Source organism: Channa argus, chromosome 2, assembly GCF_033026475.1.
Source record: "Channa argus isolate prfri chromosome 2, Channa argus male v1.0, whole genome shotgun sequence".
NCBI classification, from domain to species: domain Eukaryota; kingdom Metazoa; phylum Chordata; class Actinopteri; order Anabantiformes; family Channidae; genus Channa; species Channa argus.
Window position 1 is genome coordinate 30,234,318 of NC_090198.1, and position 21,136 is coordinate 30,255,453.

Below are 21,136 nucleotides of genomic sequence, written 5' to 3' on the forward strand. Positions count from 1 at the left end.
TGTGTGTGTTTGTGTGTGCACTGTACTCTTGTCATAGGGAAACCTGGTGTATCCAGTAGCTCATGAACTTCAGCTACAAAATGATTTGAAGGTGCATGTGCATCAGTAGCCATAAAGGTTACAATGTTTTATGCAAGATCTGAGCAAAAACGGGATCGAACAGAAACGTATGTTAAAATGTGTAAATATAACTTCCAGTGTCATTTGATCAGTTCACACTTTACTTTCAGCATGTGGATAAATTTAAACCAACGTTCCTCTGTTGCATGTCTACAGATGATCCTCAGCAGCAGCAGCAGTGTTCCTCACTCCCTCTTGTCATTTTAAAATGAGTCACTGAAGGTTCACTCACATCTCTCTGTCAAATCCTTAAATCTCATTTTATCTTCACCATCTTAAGTCCTCAGCGGCTGCAAGCGTCGAGAGGGAGGGTGTTTCTTTTTTTCTTCTTGTTTCGAAGTCCCTGATGAGCTGCGATGAAATGACTTCGTCTGCTGCTGCTAATGCGCTATAATTGGCACGAGGAGCCGCGCGCTCTGAACAATTAGAAGATGTGGGAGCTGTAATCTCTGCTGAGACTCCGAGGGAGACCGATTCTCTCTGTTCTGTGTGTTTCAGAGCCTTAAAATGGAGTCAGACACAATGGAACAGCAGTGATTGTAGTTCCTGACAGTGCAGGTCGCACTTGCTGCAGCCTGGAGGACTAAACTTTAGTCTTTCTCCTGTCAGTTGTGTTTTTGGAAATGTGAACTGTCAGCGAGCAGACGGAAACCTGACACAGCCTCAGCTTCAGTTTACAGGCTGCCTGAAGGCCTTTAAAATGCTCGACAAAGACCAGGCCTTCAGGACGCCCGTGGAGCTTCCTTCTGTGTTTCCCACAAAAAGACACGTGAATCCTTGAGGTCTGACGTGTTGCACGTATTTTCTTCCTCAGGAAACAAGCAAAGATGATTTTTAAAAATAGTTTAAAACCTGCATGGCTGACATCCGTGTTTGCTGGCAGCAGTCTTTTCCTTTCCCACTTCTCTCTATGTGTTGCACCACTTCTTGTCACACTAACATGACAGTCATCATCATAGGAACCATGTGGCTGTGTCTCACACTCATATGTGACTTCATGTGCCTGCAAATACGCAAGTATACAGGGATTTGAAATATTTTGTAGATCTGATGATGGGGCCTGATGAAGTCAGGGGATTTAACCCTTTAGAGGACATGTCTGCACCACATTTTCAAGATGAATCAGATGTGGCAGAGAGGCTGTGATGTGACTGTGTCTGATGCAGTTCAGTTCAGTTCAGGCGGATCAGTGTTTTTAGGCAAAAGGGCAAACGATTAAAAACACACGAAAAGGAAGTATTTGTGTGCAGATATAGGTACATGCAAAAGAGTTTCGGAGTGAATTCGCCCTTGGCTCAAACCAGCATTGTTTTCCTCTTCCGAACTAGGCTCGTGGAGTACTTCTTTAACTGAGGTATTCATATCACCTAAGTCATCAAGCAGTTGGTTGCACTTTTCAGTTTGGTTTCCAACTCCTCCACACAGCAAACACCATCCATTAAACAGTTTATCTTGTTCTAATTTTCCGTCAGCTGCCCTAATTTGGCCTTTCTGTCTCTATCCGACTTTGCAGAGCATAGTTGGCTTTGCTTGTCGTTTTTCCACTATATTCTATTATTCACAGCGGATGTTAACCCATGTGTTTAGTCCATGTAGAGATGGTTTCTTACAGGTCTACTCGTGTCCGGCGGTCAAACAATTATCCACTACAGATATCGTTGTATGACAAACATTTATAGGATTCCACGTTCCACAAATTAATTCCACAGAACACGGTAAGAAACCGTTGTCCCTCCACAGCTACACACTCAACTTTGCACTACTACCTTGTAGGTCCAACAGCTGTAAACAAATCATCGTTTCCCTGACAACTGACTGGGCAAACTCTAAAGGCATCATCATCGGTACACTGACATGCACTTCTTAACATCTCTAACCCTTCAAGACCCAGCGACTACAGTAAAAACTAGACAGAACAAACACAGAGAAAACTCCTGTTGGCTCTTGCACAGAGAAAAATTCTTTTTTAGTTAGTAGTAAAGCTGTGATCTGAATCCATCTGAGCTCTTTTGCCCTCGTGTTCAGCTCAGTGTCAGCATGCTTCCGTCCTCCGTCCATCAGAGCCGGGATCCACTCACCGTGTTTCCTGCTTTTCCAGTTGATGCCTCCACTGTCCACTGCAGAAACTCAGAAGCCATGTTTCTGTGTTTCTATGTGCTACTGCTGCTGAATTATGGAGGAGGGCAGGAGGAGAGCATCTTCAGCATTTGCTTAGATTTACTACATGGACCTGCCAGAAAATATGATACAACCATCATCACATGGATTGATTAAACAGCCCAGCATCTCTTGGACTTGTTCTTAGCTCTGATTGCACAGATGTTATTCACACATTTTTGTGTGACTGAGCCTTTGAGAATACTGTTATCCAGGTCAGACACAATTAATGGGCGGCTGTAGCTCAGTTGCTAAGGCAGTTGTCCACGGACCCCAGGTGGTTCGATTTCCGGTCGCTGCTGGCTATGTGTCGATGTGTCCTTGGGAAGACACTGAACCCCAAATAGTCAGGTGAGCACCTTGCATGGCAGCCACCACCATCAGTGTGTGTGTGTGTGTGTGTGAAGCAACATTGTAAAGCACTTTGGATTAAAGCGATATATAAACGACTGCCAGTATTAATCAAGAAAATATAGGATAATAACAAAATCTGCAAAGCTACATTTCCAAAATGTAGAACAATACAGAGAAAAAAAAGCTCATCTATGACATTATAATGTACTTCCCAATTCTTGTAAAAATTAGTTTTTACTCCTTTTTTAACTTTCCTCTTCAGTCGTCTCACAGTGAGACACAGATGGACTAACAACTAGCTCGTTGTGTGTTTTCTCCAGCTTTTAGGGTTTGTTCACATTAAACACGTGTAGTTTGTTCGAGCAACAATATTTCTTGTGTTACGTTTATGTTCCCTTTGTTGTCAGCAACCACTGACTCTGCAAACTCTGCATGTCAGACTGTAATGGTCCCACAAACTTTACTTCCTGAATGTCCTCCATCAGAGTCGTGTCTGCTCTGAATATTTCAGCAGTAAGCTGCAGGTTCTGGGTCAGTGTGTCAGTGTGTGATCTGCTGTGACTGAGAAGCTGGCAGAGGAGCAGTAGGGAGGCAGCCTGAGGAGGACGGGAAGGGGCAGCAGTCATGGCAATACTTTCAGCAGCAATGTGTGCTGTTGACTCCACAGCTTCTGATTTATCCCTTTTTGTTCCAGCTGCACACAAAATGGATGAAAGCTTTTTACATTGTTGCTTTTCGTTCACCCAACAGGAGCCACTTAGGGTTCAGTGTCTTTCCTAAGGACGCTTTGAGCCAGGAGGGACCAGGAGCCAATCCACTGACCCTGGGCTCCATAACGATCAAGACTAAAAACACAAACAAGGCCGAGAACAAACGGAAAGGACAGAGGGAACAAGAGGGAAGAGACATGGAACAACCAGAAAAAGACCTAAAACACGCAGAGAGACCAGGTGTTGCTATGCATCATTTTCTGGGCTCCTGCTTTCTTTCTGAAGCAGCTTCTTCTACTGCAGCTTAGAGTTGAAAGAGCAGAGAGAATAAATCAAATCTGGCCCAGATTCCATGTTAAAGCCATGCGGGTGCCTATTATCATGTCTTTGAAATATGAAGTGCGCGCAGGCAGGATTAATGTTTGAGGCAGGCAAAGGTCGCAGCAGATAAACGACGTCGGCCGCTGGACCTGGAAACACAGCGCCAGTGTTTTTCTGCTGATCAGGGGGTTTGCAGCCACATTATATCACATTGGAGTTTGATGATCAATGAAACGATTAGTGTTTTTTTTTTGGGTTTTTTTTTTTTTTTTGGCTGTTGCCCAGCAGCAATTGCAGCTTCATGCACCTCGCTCAGGTTTTCTCAGTAATACCACAGTAGCCTCAGTTTGTTCTGAGTCATCGGACAGGAAGCAGATCAGATCGAGAAAGTGTAAACCACTTCGTGCTGTGGCACTTACGTAAGTTGCATTCAGCTCCCTGGGAATGATTTTCTGCACTGTCAGAACTTAAGAGAATTCTGGTCACTGAGTTCAGGGCAGTGGATCAGGCAAATCCTCGCACTCTCCCGGTGAACACACACCTCTCTGCCACGTAGACATGTAAACAGCTTTCTAATCAGCTCTTCACAGATGCACATGTGCAGGATAAACATGTGCAGACTGAGTGGAGCAGCTGAATGAAAGAAGAGATGATAACTCCCAGTCCAGGAGTCTAAATAACTTGGTTTCTGTATTAGTAATATTCAGTTCGTCTCCAGACTGGTTGACCGTTGTGGTGATTGAGGACACTGCCACTATTGGCCAACCTGACCTGGTCCCTAACACACATGCAATAGGGGAAAACCGAGCAGCCGAAACACAGAGAGAAGATGCAAGAGTTGCACAGAAAGGCCCTGTCTGCTCCAGGGATTGAAGCGGGGACATTTCTACTGTGAGCCACTCTACCACCACGCTGCCCTAAAGATAACAGAGCTTCTCTCATACTACAGAAACATGTTCTATTGTTACTCCCCAGCATGCAGCAGAAATATAAACACTATCCATTAGCATGAATAACCTACTGTTTATATCAACCTATTTCCAGGACAGTTTGAGGACAACCTGCTATTTAAACACCACTTTATCCTTTCGTCAATTCAGGGGTCAGCTGGAGATCTCACTGTCCCCAGGTCAGTTTTTGACGAGTCTGTCTTATAAACACAGAGGTTCCATAGTGTAGTGGTCATCACGTCTGCTTTACACGCAGAAGGTCCTGGGTTCAAACCCCAGTGGAACCAAGAATGTTGCCGAATATCAAAGACTTGGGCCAGTAGTAGTTGTTTTAAGCATCTGTTCACCTAAATTTGTGTTAAGATTCCTTGTGGAAGTGACACAGCTTGTGTCTACAAAATGTTGTTACTTTGGGTAAAGCATCTACTAAACATACATTACGGTTTCTCGGGAGCTTTCTGTCTGCTGTCATGGTCGATGTGCAGAAAGACATTTAAAACATCAAAGCACACACACACACACACTCTGTGACCTCATCCAGATGGGCTGAGTGAGTCGAGCATCACCAGATGCCTCCTGTGAGGTCAGAATCTCTGAGCAGAGTGCAGAGTGGATGGTAGCTGGAACTTTACGCCTACAGAGGTCATTTGTCCACAGCATCTCATGCCACCAACAGGAGCATTTGTCAAAATGCTCTGCACTCCCACAAAGGAGGCAGGAGCCGAATGAAAACACACAGATTTGGCACCAAATGTCAGACCTAAAGATTTGCTATCCTTCTTTTTCACCTTCTTTTTCCACTTGACCTGCAGCAGAAAATGATGACTTTCTTTCCGTTTCTTGCAGGTTTGACTGCAGCTGTGAAGAAGACGCATTCGTGTAAGTTTACAGTTTTTAATCATTTTCACCAGCTGCCGGTCGGTCGGGAGCTTGAAATGCCTGAATGTGTTATCATCAGTCTGGCTGTGATGGTTTTGGGGCAAAAGAGTTCTCTCTAAGACAGACCGGGTTATTTCACAGTTACGTGGTTGTTCGTTTGAAATAATTGATTTGAATATGAATGTGCTGAGGTGTAACGTGTGTTTGTGTCCAGATTTGAAACAATCTCTCGGTAGTTTAGATCCAGATTGTATGTTTGTAGTTGGAAGTCCAGCAAACTGGATCCAAAACAGCATTAATTATCACCTCATTACCAGTGACGCATAAATCTATCTTCAGTTTCATTTGGTTGTTAGAAATGACCATCATGTCCAGACATTTGTTACTGGACTTGAACAAGGTGACTACTTATTTCCTTCCAGCTCGTAAACACACTCATGCACGTCTTAGACGTCTATCTCTGCAACTTCCTGCATGTAAACATCCAAAGGACTTTAAGTGTTGCTTGTTCTTCCAGTTGATACGTATATTTTCACGCATTCTTCCCATGGATGTTGGTGACTGCACAGTTCCTACAAACCACCAGAGTGTTGTGCACTTTAAATAAAGTTGCACGGAGATGATGCTTTTGTGCCAATAATCAATGCTGCATAGATTTCTCTCTTTGTAATTAGGTTGAACCGACAAAGGCAAAGGTGGTGGCAAGCGAACTCCTTCGCCAGATGAGCTTTTGATGCTGTTTTGTCCTCTCCGTGGCCTCTCTTCACGAGCTTTCTTACTGTAAAACATGTAAGAAGCGTGAGTGTGCCGCAGAGATGAGGATAAATGTGAGAGGGGGGACTGCTGCCAGAGTCGAGTGTCTCTCATTAGAGCTGATAAGGATGGATAATGAATGTGAGATCATCCTGCATCGACTGTGCGTGGGATGATCGCAGGGAGAAACACTGATCCTCCGGGCGCTGTGGAGGCATTTTCCACATCTCATAACACGCTGCAGAGAATCCTTTGACTGGGTGTGATGGGGAGGAGGTGGTGGGCAGCCGCCAAGCCGTTCCGAGCGTAAATCATCATCCTGTTGTGCCAATTTGGAGGAAGAAAGAAGCTCCTGCTGCTCCTCAGTTTCCTCTCCGCGCTGGCAGGAGTTGTTCTCGCCTGCAGCACGAACGTCTCCAGCGCTCTGATATTTACTCAGCCTGGCTGTTTGCTGCGAGCCTAATCGTTTTCACTGATGCTCTGCAGCTCAGCGGGGATTTGTTTTATAAAGCTGAGTAGGATGTTGGGTGAAGTGGCCTGTTAGCTCAAGCTGCACTTCAGTCTTTTCACTTACAGCTGAAATATGACTTATTTAACTTTGCAAGAGAACTTGTGTGTTTGTCTCCACAGATACAGATAAACAGGAACAACAGGGGAGTGAAAGTTCCCAGTTCTGGTTAGGGTCACAGTTAGATTACAGCACAAAAACAACTCGGGGAGGTTTAGGAAGAGATTGTGGTTTGGGTAGAATTAAGTTCCTCTTTACAGGTAGAGAACAAGCAGGAAATGAACAGTGTTTCCCACTTGATTGTCCACTCATCACAAACCCTGTGTACAGCATGTGGCTTTGCTGCTTTGCCATCACACTTCCTTTATTTTTGCCATAATACTGCAAAAAATGCCAGTTTGTCAGAATGAGAAAAATGATGAAAGACTCTGGAGGGTAAACCAAGGTGGTGGTCGTCCATTACCTGTCACTGAGGGTAGTGAGAGCTAACTAGTTTTACTAACTAGCTGGCTCATCCAAAGTAATGCTACAATGGCATCAGCAGGCTATTTTTGACTGTCACATACATTTGTTTTAATAACTGCTGGCGACGGTGGGTTTTTCCCCTGTTGAAGTCATTACGCTCACACTCCCGCACGTCTTTCTGCCAAGTGACATCGTACTGCTCAGAAATTTCTGAGATCTCCGACTCTCATGATGCTTAGGGCGTATGGGAAATGGTGTTTCTTAAAGGCTGCTACAAAATAAAAGACTGGATAAACAATGATGGTAAATGAGAAAAGCTGGAGTTTTAGTTATGGAATTAGCATTGATAATGGGATTTTAAAAGTTTCCTAATTTCTGCACCACAGTCTGGAAGTGTATTTCACGCTTCATAAAGTGCTGTACGTGTGAAGGGACTATTTTGTGAGGACACCGTCATCATTTATGATTGGGCTTGTTGTTTGTCGTGCTGACAGACAGAATGACAGTGGACCCTGTCTGAGGATCTAAACATGTACCGTGTCGAGGTTTCTGTTGAAGCCGGTGAGCAGACACTTAAGAGCTTCACTTATGAATATTACATCCAGTGTGTGAGTCGATTGTTTGTCTTGTCTTGTGGACAGATTTGCGCTGAAGCCGTGTCTCTCAGTGGTTTTGTGCTCTTTGTCTCTCGTTTGCATGTCCTTCCTTCCTTTGCATGTCTGCTCAGCATCTCCCCTGTCTGCATGTTGTTGTTTTGTGAACCACAGTGAAGGAGAGAGGCGGCACAAACACACCACGTACACTGTGTGTGTCTGTCTGTGTGTGTCCAACATCATGCTGCTCACTTTTTCCTGATGAGAAAAACTAAGCCGCTGTCTTTGGGTCCATCACTTTGAGCAGTTATTATTTCATGGTGACAACAAGACTGCAGGAAGTACTGGGCCAATATAGCCGCCAACACATGGTTTCACAACAAACCACAACGTGTTTTCTTGACATTTCGATCATCTGCAGATTAAAACAAACAAGATTCACCGGTTGACTAAATGAGCTTTAAAGGTGTTGCGAGCTGGAACTTCAACTTTCCAGTGTTGTGTAACACACACAAATGAAACTTTTTCTCATCAGTGTTAGTAGAAAAAAATCTTTGTGATCATGTCAGCATGCTGGTGCTGGTCAGTTCAGTTCTTGTGTGTTTAGGATTATTGTGTATCTCTTTCTGGCATTGTGTTGCTGAAAACAAGACCTCACCTCAAATAGTCTGTACCACTGTGTCTATCAATGCCCCCCACAGCATAGCAGATGCTGTTGATGTGAGTACTGAGAACAAGTCAGATGGTCCCTCTTCTCTTTAGCAGGGAGGAAACAGCGTCCACGATTTCCAAACAGTCCATTTTAAATGAGTTCAGAAGGTGACAATGTTCTTTTTTTTTTTGTCGTTTTTACATTTGTGGCTACAGAGACAAACTGCTTTCACTGACAGCGGTTTTCAGAGACGAGTCCATGCAATGTTTTCCACTGCAGAATCATGTCTAGTTTCAATAGAGTGGCCCCTGAGGGCCGTAAGATCAAACATTCAGTAGTGTTTTTTGTTCTCGTCCCTTGTGTGCTGATGTCTCTGGATTCTACAATGATGAAATCCCCAAATTATTTCACATGAAATTTTTGCCCACACATTGACACAAAGTGAATCCTCACTTCTGACAGACACAGTTTCTCTCAGATGTTCTTTGTTTGTTTGAATTACTCACATTTTCTGCTTTTTCTTGCCCCGTCTCAACTTTTTATCATTTAGCTTATGGAACTGTAACTGATGTCTGTAGTTAGCATTTTAAATGCTTTCCAACTTTACTCTTAGTTCCTGTTTTGCACCGTAGTGTAATTGCATTTCCTTCTTCTAATATTCTGGGCCTTTAAAACGAGAGAAACATAGTGTACTATACAGTGTGTACTTTACAGTACACACTGTATAGTACACACACAAACCTTACTGCATTAAAACGAGCTGCATATCCTTAAGAAGGAATTATTTTTTTTATTGTCATTTGTTTTTTAAATAAATCTTTATCCGAGAATTTTTACATGCGCGCGCACGCGCACACACACACACACACACACATAAGTTGAGCGCTTACCTGTACTCTCTTGTCATTGGCTGGCAGCTGTGTCAGTCATAGGAGCAGGCGTATGGTGGGAGGGGCATGCTGATGATGTCACAGTCACATGCTTTCTCATGCTGTGCAGGGAGCAGCTCAGGATGTCAGTGCAGAGCGAGAGTAGCTGCTGATCACACATGCACAGACGAAACTCCTGCTGCTGTTTCCTCCAGTAGTGTGGATTTTAAATATGTATTTTGTCATTTCTGCCATGAAAGGTCAGTGATTGTGTCTGTCTGTGTGTGTGTGTGTGTGTTTTGCACTGCGATCCACAGCAGCACAGTCTGCATGCAAGACTGAGGGTCTCATGTTAATTATCTTCCACATTCAGTTCAAAGTTTTCCAAGTCAAAGATATTGTGTTGTCTGGGAGGATGCTCCACTCTGCCTCTTTTTGTTTTTTCCTTCTGAGGAGCAAAACTGATTGTATCCTGTTGTCAGGTGGTTCTTATGAAACCGTTTGCTGTAGCTGTGTTTGGTGGACAACTTGTTTCAGTGTGTTCTTGTGTTTACTGTGAAGCCCGGAAACATGACACCGTCACTGATGGTGTAAATGCTATTTTGGGGATTGTCGGTTAAATTGACTACTGTAAAGGAATGTGATAGAAAGGAGGCAGGGAGCAGGTCAGGAGGTGTGTGGGAGTGAACAGCAGGTTTTCACATGTTCTCAGTGTAACATTGGAGTAAATAAAAGTTTATTAGCTGTTGACAGGATGAGACCTAAAGGTTTTAAGCAAACTGGGATTAAACTCATAGAGAAGACTAATGGTGATGAGCGCTTGCAGCCATGCAGGCAGTGTGGCTCATGAAGCTGTGTGCAGACGTTCGTGGTCCTTGATGATAAGTCCTACTGATGTTCCTCTAGCACCATCAAGTTGTCACTTGTGGTTCTGAGTAAAATGTTTCCACGGCTGTTGGAAAGATTGTGATCGAATGTGGTTCATTCATGTTCCTCTTAGGATGATTTGGCTTTATTTGTTTTTTGGTGTTGCGTGACACAGTGACACATCTGCTGCTTTCCAGGGTTTTTTTCCAACAATACACATGACACTTGTACTTGCTAAGTAAATGTACTTCACAGTTGTTTGTACTTACTGTGAACCTTAGTTCCTCTAGATCATGTTACACGTGTAAGAATAATTTTATATGAAAGTCTTGTGGATAACAAATTAACTGTTACTTGAGTCAAACTCTTTGACCTTATGATGAAATAGCAGACAGAACAGTGTCCATTCTTCTCCTTGTATGGACTTTTGTCAGGGTTGGTCATCAGAATATATTTGTAGTGGTGAAATTTGTAAATGATTACAAGTGACTAACAGGACCAGCAGCTTAAAACCATTCCCCAACACGTGGACAGGAGAAAATGGGGCACTGGGCTCAAACAGGTAAAAGACCCCCCAGCCACCCACCTTTAGTAGTTTTTAGTGTAACCTGGTTGGAGTTTTTTCTCTCTCTCTTTTTTTTTTTTTTTTCTTTTTCGAATACTCTGAACTCAGGAGCATCCTGACCTCTGTGCCCCATAGACTCCTGTTCCTATCTGTGCTAGATAAAAATGGCTGATGTTATCCAAAGTCAGTGCGTCAGAATTACTCAGAGGAAGAGTCAATGTAGGACTTTAAGAGGCTTCATAAACTACTTTTCTGTGACTTTCACTAGGTTGGTTTGTAGGTTTTGTAGAAAGTGGAAAATTTTAATACTAAAACAGTCTACAGGCCAAATCATTCTATAAATAACAGATGACACAAAATCATTAGTGACATGTTTTACACTAATCCTGTGTGTTTAGTTGGTTAAATGTATTGAAATCATTAATTATTGTCTGTTGTATAGTTAAACTGCTGTGGCTTCTTTTTGTTGATCTCTAAACTGTGAGATGGACAAATGAATGGATCTGTGCATCTGTGGAGCTGCAGGAGCCGTCAAAGTTTGATTTATGTGAACAAAACCAAAATCTGCCTCGTTTTCTCCGTTAAACACAAAGTGTCGACGATTTTATGTTTACGACGCGCGTTTCTCTTTTTGATGGAGCAGTTGCATCCTGCACAAGAGCTGTCAAATAAAACCCAAACGAAAACACCTTTTAATGAGCTCTGTGTCATGGAGTGTTAGAAACATCTGTCCTCCTACAGAATCTGTGCTCGTCTCTGCCTACACACCATCTCCTGGCTTCTCCTAACCACTCGGGACACACTGAGGCCTCCTTCAGTTTGGAATCTTGAGGAATTGCTCTGATTCCTGATCCTAAAAGTGGAACCAAACTTGGATCATTCTCGAGTATTTCTGGGAAGTTGGGAGTGATGGTTAGAAAAATTTGCATCGTTAGACATTTGCTCACCTGCTTTTTCAACTTATTGACAAACCAGCTACAACTGATATCTCTCTGACAGAGCTTTTAGTGGAGCCTCAGTATTATCTTCATCACTTGCATTGTCACATATTTTCTCCTCGTACTGACAGACAAATGTACCTCAGTCAGTTCGGAAACAAACTCTGAGCTTTTTGTGTCATGAAGCAACATAGAAACAGCTGCTCGAGAAATATTTAGCAGCCACATGTTCATTTACTTTTGAAGCGTTGCCATTGTAACAATATGTGTTGAATCTAATGAATATGTGTATGTCAACACAAAACTAATCACATTAAAGCCGATATTTGGCACTTTATTGTAGTATGGAGCAAAGAAATGTCTAAAATGTCCAAACACTTATGGTCTGAACTGGACCTGGATGTTTACATGTCTCCGTGTCCCATTTTGTACTGAGGATGTCCAGCCTGGCTGTTAAGCATTGTCAAACCAGGTAAATCCACTGAACGAATTAGCCGCTGAGGACCTGAGGGGATGAGGATCTGGATCTGTTACACTCAACAGAATGAACCCAGAGCCCCGAAATCATTGATCATTTAATGCAGCAGCAGCTCAGACATTAAGCCGGACTTTAGTTGTAGTCTCTGTTGATCTCGGTGCACAGAGGCGATTAACATTTGATGATCAGTGCAAAGCTTAACACAGTTGGCCTCAGTTCACATATCACTGTGACTTATTAGTGAAGTTTTATTGCCCATTTTATTGATTTTTATGTCCGTTAGAAGCCGATTCTGACTGAAATTGTGCCCAGTTTCACAGTTGGTTACAATTAGAAGAACTAACGTTTTTTTCATGTCAGCGAACAGTCATTTAGAGTTTTCAATGTATCGTGTGTGTGTGTGTGTGTCTGCATCCTGTTATGTCACCGGATTACAACAGACAGGAGATTATTCAACTGTTCTATGCAGGTGTGTGTGTGTGTGTGTGTGTGTGTGTGTGTTGCTGACATCACTTGTATCTCACCTATTACAGGTTTTACTTACAAGAGTAGCCATCAAAGCAAAAAAAATCCAAACCATTTATATAAATTAAGTGAGTGAAATACACCAGAAATGCTGAAATAAAGCTGCAGGCAATATAACACAGCTCACAGTACAAGAAACTACAACTGACAATATTTAATCTACTTTAATCCCCTTTTGCTCCAAGTTGTAAAAAAACTTGGTACATGCAGAGAAGACTTTTCCCAAAACAGCAGAAACTACTCCTCACATGAACAACATGAGCTGACGCTTTCATTTTTAACTGTCTGCCTCAGCACTGCCCACGCCAGTAGCGTCAATGATAGACAGTTACCCTGGAGACAGACAGACTTGTAGACATCTCACACATTGATGGTGCTGGAGGTTTGACTGGTCTCCTGACCTGAGCAGGAGGAAACTGACGGATGTTGAGTCAGTCCAGCAGGCGGAGCCGAAGGTTAGATAAAGGTCGAGAGAGCTGGAGACCTGCTGTCCACCAGCCTGTGGAGACATGTCTTAGTTCTGAAGTCCTGCAGCTATGTTTGCTTAAAACAATCTACCGTCACGAAACAATGTCCACTGTACGGTTCTGTGCATCTGACCGGAAGTTGTTCAAGAATTATCCAGTGCCCTGCATAGTTGAGCACGAGACACAGAGGCCCAGGAATTAGCCACTTCTGTGTATAAAGGAGGACAAGCTGTGGATCAGTGTGTTCAACTCTGCCTGGAACCTGAAACTGCAGCCATGTCTCACAAGCTTTTCAACTGCTGCTCTCTGCTTTATATTTAGAAATCGCTTTTGTTTCCAAGGAAAATCAGCACTGAGAAAAGCTTAAAAACCATCTGTAGGAGGGGGAACGTGCAGGATGCAGAAACTCAAATCTCACTTGAGCTGAACTTCAGAAATAATGCAGGAGGATGGAGGAGTGGAGGATGGTAAACCTTGACATATTTTTGAAAGCTTGGTGGCCGTCCACTTTCCTCCCTCTTTGATCCAGGCTTTGAAAAACTTTGCCATATTTTTTAGAGCCATGTTTCACATAATTTAACCATCAGGGACTTGTTTTGCCTGAGCTTTAGCGTTTTTAGAGTAAACAGCGGTGGCTCTCATGAAATTCTTCCAGCTCATTAGTCTTCCTGTAGCGCTGAGACGCTGCTAATTACACAGTATATAGCAACATCCATACGTGAGCATCTGCAGCATCCACAGGGAAAACTCTGAGGTTTCAAGTGTTCATCTGGTCCTGGGCCATAAACCAAAGTGTTGATGACGACGATGGCGCTAAATCATCAAAGTCACTGCAGTTCATCCTGAACACGAACCACATCTCGTAACAATCCACCCATTAGTTCTGACTGAACCACAAATGTCAACAAGACCAAAGTAGGCTTGTCCTTAGTGTCTCGTCACCTATAGATTCCTGAGGAAGACCTAGAAAAACAGGAAGTTTGGGTTGGTTTGTGAAGGCATCATGACCTGCACTCAAAGGCAAACTACAAGACCACGAACAACAAGAAGAGAGGAAACATGAACGTCAGCTGCCATCCGGAGGTTGAGGCACAGAGAAATGTCCAGTCAGCTGTTTGACTGGATTAACAGCGAGCATGTGTCACACACCGATCACACAAATGTCCACACACAGGTTGTTGCTTGGGGGACATACAATTAGCTATTTACCGCATTTTCATGTGTTGCGCTTGTGATACAAATCATATTTACATTGGGTAACCAGTGTATCTGCATTTAACCTAAGAATGAAGGCGGTAAAGACTCACAGATTGGAGATTACTGTGCAGCCCTGCTGGAGCGGTGACTAAGTGAACCAACTGTGGCTGAGGAACAAGCTGCTGCTTCATCTGCTGACGGACTGAATGCATGTGCTGCCATATGTCGGCCGTTATTACATCCACTCTGAGATTATCTGGAAGCTGGCTGATGAAATTAGCTTTGTCTGCATGAGGGGATGGAGGCTGAATGTTGGCCCACAAGGCTTTTCATCCTCGTTTACTCACGGTGTCAAAGCACATCGGACCCTCAAGGGTTTGTCTGAATAGTGCGATTGCTCTTTTCCACGCTGGGGCACGGTTCAGTGTATTGTGCCATGGCCTGCTTGAAAGGGGGAACTAACATTGGCATTAATGTTTCCAAAGAACAGCTTTAGAAACCGTTATACCATCATGTGGTGACAATGATGGCATAAGGGTTAAATGCATGTAGAGGCGGCTGTAGCTCAGTTGTTAGAGCAGTTGAACCACAGGGTCAGTGGTTTGACTCCCAGTCTTTGGGAAAGACACTGAGCCCATTAGTAGGTGAGTGTGTTAATGGGCACCAATTAACCTAACATGTCTTTGGACCGCGGGAGGAAAAGTGAGTACCCGTAGCAAACCCACAGTGTTTTTGCAATGATTGCTCTCCATGTAAAACGGGTAATTCCCCATCTACTGAGTGTGGTTAAAGGGCTGACAAACAAACAGGAAAGAGTCTCAGTACAAAACAAAGATGTTCAAACCGAGCGGGCCATCACAATTTCAGTGAACATTTTGAGTCTTCAAACAACAAGCAAATAACATTTTTGTTAAAAATTGACCTTCTTTGTCCATCCAGGAAAAAAAAAGCTAATTTCCATATAATGGGAAACGCAGCATCACTGCATTTGAAAAAAAAAAAAAAGTGGCATTTGCAACTGAGGAGTTAGATGATGGTGTGTGTATATGAAAATGTATCTCACTTAAGATGTCAAAAAGATCCAGATGCATTGTGGGTGTAGCAGGCTCCGGGTTTTGACAATGAGTGGACAGTGTAGAAGCCCTGACGTGTTCAAGGGCACAGACGGGACCAGGCATCTGCAGCAGAAAGTCTGTTAGTGCGACTAAAATATGCTGTTGAAGGACTTTTATCTGACAGGAGGAGGGAAGACGAAGGCTGGGACAAAGAGGATGATGATGAAGAAGAAGAGTGTGTTCTCTGAGGGACTGTCGTACACACATCCTGATGAAAACGGATTCAGAAACACGGCGGCTTCGTTCTGCCCTCTGTTGTCTGCAGACAAAAGCTGAACAGACACTGACGAATATAAAAGTGGTGTGTGTGTGTGTGTGTGTGTGTGTGTGTGAGACGGCTCTGACAGCTGATGAGTCATTAAAACGATTTCCTCTCAGGTTCACTGAGAGGAAGAGGAGTGCGACCGAGGACAAGAAACTGTCGCATCAGAATCGTCAAACCAAAGGTCAGCCTGAGCTGGAGGATGTTGACTGAAGCAGCATTATGATCTTATCGCAGTCTTATCTCTTACTAATTCAATTCACAATTTATTTAGTCTAAAATAGGCAGGAAAGATGTCAGCCACTGTTTCTCAGAAACCATGGTGACATCTTCAGATGGTTCTTCTGACAAGTTGTCCAAATCCAAAAGCGCTCAGATCTCTGTGATACAAGACTGAAGAAAGCGGCTTGTTTGATGTTTTCTGCCTCGTACACGACTTATTAAGAATCGCTTATCAAAACACTTGACATTAGATTAAATATTTGTGAGACTGCTAATTGCTTCAGCAGGATTTACCAGATGTTCAGTCGTAATTTAACGGATTGCAGTATATTTGACAGTGTAACAGAAGCACAGTGAAGCATTTAGGGACATAATTCATAATTCAGCAAGAGAATCTTAACCGCTCAAACTCAATCATCAGACGTAAAAAGTTACTGTTGGGGTGTAAACAAGCTACACAACGGTCGCTTGGCTCAAACATCACCACCACTAAACTTCCAGCTTGTAATTGGATTCAGTTTAGGACCTTGGAACAGTTCCGTGGCTCATTTGGGACTTCCTGGATGATTGGTCTCTGTGCTCTTGGACTTTGGAAGGTCTGCTGTTGTTTAGTCGTCTCCATGGCTAGATTGTGTCTCTCCCAGACAGAGATGGAGTTTAGGCTGGTAGTTTTTTGGATGCAGTAACTTATTTTGAAGATCTGAAACATTTTAGCCTGCAACACTGCTGCCACGTAACTGAAGCTAATCCGTTACAACAGCCATGTTTTTAACAGCTTGTCTTTATGAAGCACGTGATTTTAGTTTTTGTTGTAATTGGGGAAAAATGTTACAATTCACTGATGTGTTTATTCATTATTGGCCATTTACATACTGAAAGGCTTCACAATATAAGGAACACACAGATGTAAAGTGCACGTAAACGTCCTCAGTCCTTCATTTACTGTAGGAGAAGCCAGAGAAGAGAAAGAAGAGCTGCAGTGAGCCTGAGGCTGGATGCTGGACCCAAAAAGAACAAAGCAGATGTTTGTGTTTGCAGCTGGCTGTATAAATAACTGCAGCTCTAATTTCAGGCGGTGGCTTTGCTGAATGTCGTCTTTGATGTTGAAATGCAGAATTCAGATGGGATTAACACTCAGAGAGCTAATTAGTGAGAGAGGAAACTGCAGCGTAGACTGTGTGTGCGAGGCTTTTTCTTTTTTTCTCACTTGTTTCTGCACATACTGAATGTGTCAAATTGGAACCACTGTGTCACACATTGTATATATAGTTTGCATGTTTAGCCTTTATTTAATTCTTTCTGCATCTACTGAGTCTGTTGCACTGCTGCACATACAAAGGAAGGAAGACGTTTGAATTTTAAACCTGCTGGTTTGACACATTGAAGGAGTGAAGGGACAGCCGGTCATGTCGACATGCTGCACTCACATTATAGCACCACACTCTGACATCATTTGAATGATTTGTTTTCTCCTTCCAATCCCTGATGTCGGATATGGAATTTGTTTCTTGGGTTCTGGAGCATTTTCTTTCCAAGATTTTCTAATGAACTTAATGTTTTTCCAGTAGAGACGGTCACGTCCTTTAAAAAGTGTGACTCACACTGACTCTAAGATGTGTATCATGTGTATCTGAATAATGTCTGACGGCACAAATTGAGTAACTTAAACACTGAGGGATTTACAGTAGCCAGTTTTACTTGATTCCATAGTTGAACGTGTTGATAAGACGATAAAACGTCCTACTGCACAGAGGTAGTAGCTGTTGAATAGACGTGTGTCCTGCATCTAATGATAATTCTTTTTGGTCGATTTAAAAAGATAAAATCATTATTTTTCCATTAAGCTCTTTTTGTTTTTTCCATTAATAGAACAATTCATTTACTGAAAATACAAAATCTTCTAAACTCAGAATTCCTAAAAAAACTGTAACTCAGGTATTGGACAAAAAGGACATTTCCTAATGAGGAAGCCTGCACCTGGGTTGCTGGGGGTCTAACTGGATTTGGACGTTGTGGCAGACTGAAGTGGAGGCTCACTGAGGGACCAGGCTCTGCATCATGTGTTGACAGGTTGTTCTCAGTGGAGCTTTGTCCCAAGAAACACAACCAGAGAGAACTCAGTTTTTAGCTCTCAGTAAAAGAGCCGGTTGATGACGATTTACGATTAACAATGCCGACTTCTTCTTTCTGATGAGTACAGATTAGCGTGCAAACAGAAGAACACGTCGTTCTCTCTGTACTGAACCTTGTGCTCATACAAACCACCGACTTATGAGACAGTTCAGCACACGTCTGACTGAGGTTCAGCCTGTGCATGTTTCATTTTCAGATCACAATACAGTCCACAGCAGGAAGCTGACAGTAACCACCAAGTTCATTTTGTTAAAGGGAATTTTGGTCCTGGAGATGTTGATCAGTTGTGCACTGATGATTGTCCTCTGTCCTTTTTGTTTGTGACCTCATCTTCTGATTAGAGTGGTGGATGCTGAAGAACAGCTGCTGGAGACAGGAACAGCAGGTTTGGTCGTGTTATTCTAACGTGTCTGATGAAACATGAAATGCTGACACACCACTCACTGGAAACGGGCTGTGGATGTGACTCTTGTTGTTCACTGGTTCAAAGAGAGCAGCACCTGCAGCCCCGTTTCCATCGTGGCAGTTTTAGGGCCCGTTTGGAGCCATTTCTGAGCCGGTTCACAGCCAGTTCTTCCTGTTTCAACAGCCAGCGTACGTGCTCTCAGCCAGGAAAACTATTTCCAGAGCAGTGCTGGTCTACAACCAAGTACTGTTTATATGAGGGGCTGGGTGCAGGATTTAATTACCAACAAGACAAACGAAATCACGTCTAAGGTGTCTGTATACGCTCTTAGACGGCCTCATGCCTTTTGCAAATCAAATCAAACTCTGAACCCGGCCCAGGTGTTAAAGGGCATTCGATCTTCATTGACTGTGCCAGCTGGTGAAATCCTCTGTTGGACAGACAGAGACGGAGAAGAGGAACTGAAGAGTTAGTTCAGGTTTTTGTGCCTGAAACTGCACAATCGCAGACGGTAAAGTAACAGATGCAAAATGTTCTGTTTTCCAAGCAGAAACCGCTTCCAGCTGAGAGCAGAATGAGCTGTTAGGACGCAGTGACCACGGCCCTCAACTGCCACTCAACAGAAAATTCACAAAATTCCACCAAAATTCAGTCAGTATTAGTAATTTTCTGCAAATGGTGGATGTACAGTATTAACCGTTTGTGGCGATGAGGTCGGGCACATGAGCGTTAAGTGGGAATCTGGTCTCTTATTTGTTGATTGATAAATGAGTCTGAGCAACAGCACGGAGGGTCTGCGCTGCCCGTCTGATGAATTCAGCAACATAATCAAAAGGCTGTTTGTGCTCATGTGTAGTTAACAGCAGGATATGTGTGTGTGTTCATGTGGGTGCACACTAACATAACTTCCCTCGGCTAAATATAGCTGCTTCGAGGCGACCTGTCACTCTCTTCGAGCTGCTGCCGAGCGTATAAATACACACAGCCGGGTTCAGCGTGAGCCCGTCTCACAGATGAAATCCTTCAGTTTCACTTCTGAGCTGATCCTCTATGAAAGACTGAAACAGGAGCCACATGTGATCACTTCTTGGTGAAGATTACAGCATCAGAACACCTGTACACACGGTTACAGGTAGACATAAACCAGCATTGTGAGATTTATAGCTCATACGTTCACACTCACTGACTACACTCGCGTAACCTGGTGAAGTCCCCACATTTTTTAAAGTTATTTATCATTTTATTTATTTACAGTCGTATATTTTCTTGTTCTTTCCCACATTTACTTTGTCACTATTCATGTAGTGTTGAAACTAACATCAGATAATAAAATTGTTACGTCAACCTTAAAAATTCAGTATCTATGGTGCTAAAGTTGTTAAACCCATTCAGGTTTAACTCAGCTCTGGAGGCGTAACATTACTGTGAGCTGTTATTGAATAAAATCATTATTTTAGTTATAATTTTGCCATCTATGATGGAGGATTTTTTTTTATGTTATCAAGACAGTTTCAAAAAGAATTTTTTTCCTCAGTTTATTTTATTGGAAAAACTGTTAAAAACAAATGCACACATTTTGTAGTTTGATTAATGAAGTAAACTGACCTCAAGTCAGTTTGGATTAAAAGGAAAAGTCTGGGCAATACATGTAAACAAAGGCCATTATACTTCTGATGTATTCACCTCCTTCGCTTAAGACTTTGCTGAAGAACCTTTAGCACCAATTACGGGCTCAAGTCTTTTGAGTATGATGCTACAAGCTTGGCACAGCTGGCACATTCGTCTTTGCAGTACCTCTTAAAGTGCATTTCAGCCATTTTCAGATCTCTCCAGAGATGTTCAGTCGGGATCTAGGCTCTGGCTGAGCCACTCAAGGACATTCACAGAGTTGTCCCGTTGCCACACCTTTGTTATCTTGGCTGTGTGCTTAGAGGCAGGTTTCCATCAAGGACGTCTGTGTACATTGCTGCATTCCTCTTTCTCTCAATCCTGACTAACATCCCCACAACATCCGTCTGGTAACTCTACCATACAGGCCTGATTGGTGCAGTGCTGCTGCAGCTCTTTCAGAGTGACCATCGGGTTCTTGGTCACCTCCCTGAATAAGGCCCTTCTCTCTTGATCGCTCAGTTTGGCTGACGGCCCCATTCTTGGAAGAGTCCTGGCAATTCCACACTTTCTCCATTTATGGATGATGTAGGCTACTGTGCTCATTGGGACCTTCAATGCTCAGAAATGTTTCTGTGCCCTTCCCCAGATCTGTGTCTCAATGAGGTCTACAGATAATTCCTTGGAGTTCATGTCTTGATTTGTGCTCTAACATGCTCTGTTATCTGTGACACCTTATATAGACAGGTGTATGCTTTTCCAAATCAAGTCTAATTAAATGAATTTGCCACAGGTGGACTCCAATCAAGTTCTAGAAACATCTCAAGGATGATCAGTGGAAACAGGATCCACCAGAGCTTGATTTTGAGTGTCATGGCAAAACATGTGATTTTTTTAATTTGATTTAATTTTTTTTATAAATTTGCAAACCAAGTTCTTTCATGTTGTCATTAAGGGGTATTGTTTGTAGAATCTTGAGGAAAATAATACATTTGATCCATTTTGGAATAAAATGTGGAAAA

At 42.9% G+C, this 21,136-nt stretch overlaps 1 protein-coding gene and 1 non-coding gene across 4 annotated transcripts in view; both read left to right on the top strand.

The window, feature by feature from the left end:
- LOC137107626 (nuclear receptor ROR-alpha A-like) overlaps window positions 1-21,136 on the top strand; it is a 68,807-nt gene that overhangs the window by 36,117 nt on the left and 11,554 nt on the right. Inside the window, exon 2 of one of the 3 annotated variants that reach the window (XM_067491372.1) lies at window positions 5,459-5,491. The exons of 1 other annotated variant lie outside the window; for it this stretch is intronic. In XM_067491372.1, the coding sequence (XP_067347473.1) occupies window positions 5,459-5,491 (33 nt within the window). Of the gene's footprint in view, window positions 1-5,458; window positions 5,492-9,438; window positions 9,592-21,136 lie in introns of those variants that run through there. One more of the 3 variants, XM_067491392.1, reaches the window with a different exon arrangement.
- Window positions 4,827-4,899, top strand: trnav-uac (transfer RNA valine (anticodon UAC)). Its single transcript has one exon. It is a non-coding gene; the product is annotated as a tRNA-Val (tRNA).